This window comes from Crocodylus porosus, unplaced genomic scaffold (genome assembly GCF_001723895.1).
Source record: "Crocodylus porosus isolate Cpor-Errol unplaced genomic scaffold, CroPor_comp1, whole genome shotgun sequence".
Lineage (NCBI taxonomy): Eukaryota > Metazoa > Chordata > Crocodylia > Crocodylidae > Crocodylus > Crocodylus porosus.
Window position 1 is genome coordinate 70,203,599 of NW_017728906.1, and position 2,749 is coordinate 70,206,347.

Sequence of the window (2,749 nt, forward strand, 5' to 3'; positions counted from 1 at the left end):
GGCACAGAGTCCAGGTTCAGCTCCAGCTCCCTGAGGCGACAAGCAGGGGGGAGAGAGAGAGAGAGAGAGAGAGAGAGAGAGAGAGAGAGAGAGAGTGTGTGTGTGTGTGTGTGTGTGTGTGTGTGTGTGTGTGTGTGTGTAAAAAGCAGGACAGAGTGAGCACAGTATCACAACGTCATCAACAATGAGAATTCACTAGCACAGAAAGAATACTCGTGTTTGTGCTAGAAGTGCTAGTTGATCAGATTCCCAAAGTATCAATTCTTAGTAGCAACTGAACTATCACCGTCGCACCCCAAAGTGAGCAATTTAATCTGGGTTAAGATCACAAACATTAACACTGAGATTCATAATTTTATCTCCCTGAAGGTCATATAAAATATGTAGTTTTAAGGTATATTTAGAGTTGCCTTTAAGCCCCACCTTTTTTGATCTTGGCTTTTTCCTATATAGTGACTAGTCCATCAGAAAGAAAAACAAACAATTGAATGGATCCCTAAATTAGAATCTCATTGCTCTCCTTTTAAACTAACCTCATTTTCATAGGAAAGAAAGGAAAGAAAAGCCGGAATTTATATTTAGTTTAAAGTTATTATTCACAGAGAGAATATTAAGTAACCATGTAAGGTATAAATATTTGTGTGTACGATACAAGCTAACTCTTGCATGACTACTGCAGCATTGTATGATACTGCCTGTTTTGAAGCAGCCATTATTTTTCAATTTAAACATTTACCTTTTACCTTGTGACTTCTCTTATTACTACAATACATTGCCAATTGGTCTTGAGGATGCTATATACATCTATTTGCTTCTAGGTGTAAGGATTACTCTTACGTAGTCTTTTTAAATATATTTAGACTAAGAATGACTAGCTTATCTTGTCAGTGAAGTCCCCGGCCATGCTACCCTGTTCTGTATGCTTTAAAGCAAAAAAACCCTAATGAGATAAGTATTTATATATTATTAGGTGTGTACTGTTTATATTCATTTTCCCCTTACTTGTATATCTGTTATTGATTATATAGTACCATATTTAGCCAGCAGAAAAAAGATGAAGAAAGCAAGCTTCCATCTATTGGATTGCCGTATGAAAGTCAGCAATTAATAAAGAAAACTCAAAGTTGTAATAATAGTTGTAATATTAGGGCAGAACTAAATCTGCATAGACCTCCAAATGAAATTACTATAGGGTTTTTTTAAATATTTTAGATGTTATGACTGTTCTGAACTTACTAGTTTCCATATTTTGCATAATTCAAGACTACATTCTGGTTAATATGTGAGCATGATACTTGCTCACACAATAGCTAATGGAATAATAACCTAAACTAATCTGAAACAGTCTTGAATACATAGTTTTGCCTTATCAAAGAGAAAACATTGTAAAGCAGAATAATTCGGATTTTAAAATGTATAGCAGCAGGTTATGTATTAACTAAAGTCCTGAAACATTTCCAATTCAGTAACAAGAATTTCATACAAGAGAAATAAAACCCCTCTGACTCACTCTTGCAATGTTTCCACTCCTCTCTCTTTATACTGCAATTCTTGTTTCATCTGTGCCAACTCTCGTTTTAACCTAGAAAGCTTGAAACAAAAAAAAATTAGGCAAAAACTGTAATAGCACCTCACTAAATAGCTAGAATTGTTCTATAAAAATACAAAAACTTGAGTTAGAGTGTACTGTTCAAACTAAAAAAGTGATTGCATTTAATATTTTTTAAATCTATGAACAACGAAATCAAAAACTTTGTAGAAACATTAATAAAATCCAATCCAACATCCACACCACTAACATATTTAGAGAACAGCAGTTTGCTTGTATTGTCTATTCTTACGCTATCTGCAATCACTTGTACTAACAACCAGCCAGTCCCAGTCCACAGGCAATTTCCCCAAGTCTTCTTGTAGTTGTAGACAAGCGCCCATAGACCTCCCAGGCTATACTTGAAGTATTTTGCAAGAACCAGCTCCAGCAGCTGGAAAGGGGAAGAGGTTCAATTTTATGGATTTTTCACGTGGGAAGAATATTAATGTTTCTAGGAAGAACATTTAACTATTGTCGCATTTTTTTTTTTTTTAATTATAAAACTCACACAAAGGCAAAATGAAACTTGCCTAAATGGTCATTTGCATCACAGTACAACAAGCAGCTGCTTATTATAGTGCTCCAAAGATTCAGGTACATGCCTGGGGAGATAAACTAGCAGTTTTTACTACCTTAATTGTCATTCATTAATCTGTGTTCATTTTAATACGTATACAAGAAAGACACGGTATGTTGAGGATAGATGTGGTTTTGCATACCTGTTTTGAAAATTTAGTTTGAAAAGTAAGTTTACGGGAGAGACACTGTACTACAATGATTACTATGCTGCCACAAGAAAAGAGTCTAAAAATAAACACTACTATATCTGTTCAAGTATAAGATGCACTTAAAACAAAGATTAAAACAAAAATATTTCCTCCAGAAATAACCTATCTTAAATGGGAGTAAAATAAAAAAGTAAAACTCTCACAAATGTTTCTGTATTCAGAAATTTATTTTTCCTAAAGTGCATTTTAAATTCAAAGCTGTTTTATGTGGGAAAAAAAAAGGTAAATAAACAGGATTTAGGGTGCCATATATAACTTATCAGGCCACTGATACAGTTTCTATGTAAATCAGTAGATGACAAAATGATTAACATAACACTAAGATGCGGGGAGAAGTGGGCACGCTAGAAGGGAGGAATAGGTTGCAATC

At 34.2% G+C, this 2,749-nt stretch overlaps 1 protein-coding gene across 1 annotated transcript in view; it reads right to left on the minus strand.

Annotated features, from left to right (window-relative positions):
* Positions 1–2,749, minus strand: part of WWC3 (WWC family member 3) — a 114,266-nt gene that overhangs the window by 87,828 nt on the left and 23,689 nt on the right. The window contains exon 4 of the mRNA XM_019529344.1: positions 1,511–1,590. Coding sequence (XP_019384889.1) covers positions 1,511–1,590 — 80 coding nt within the window. The remainder of the gene's footprint in view (positions 1–1,510; positions 1,591–2,749) is intronic.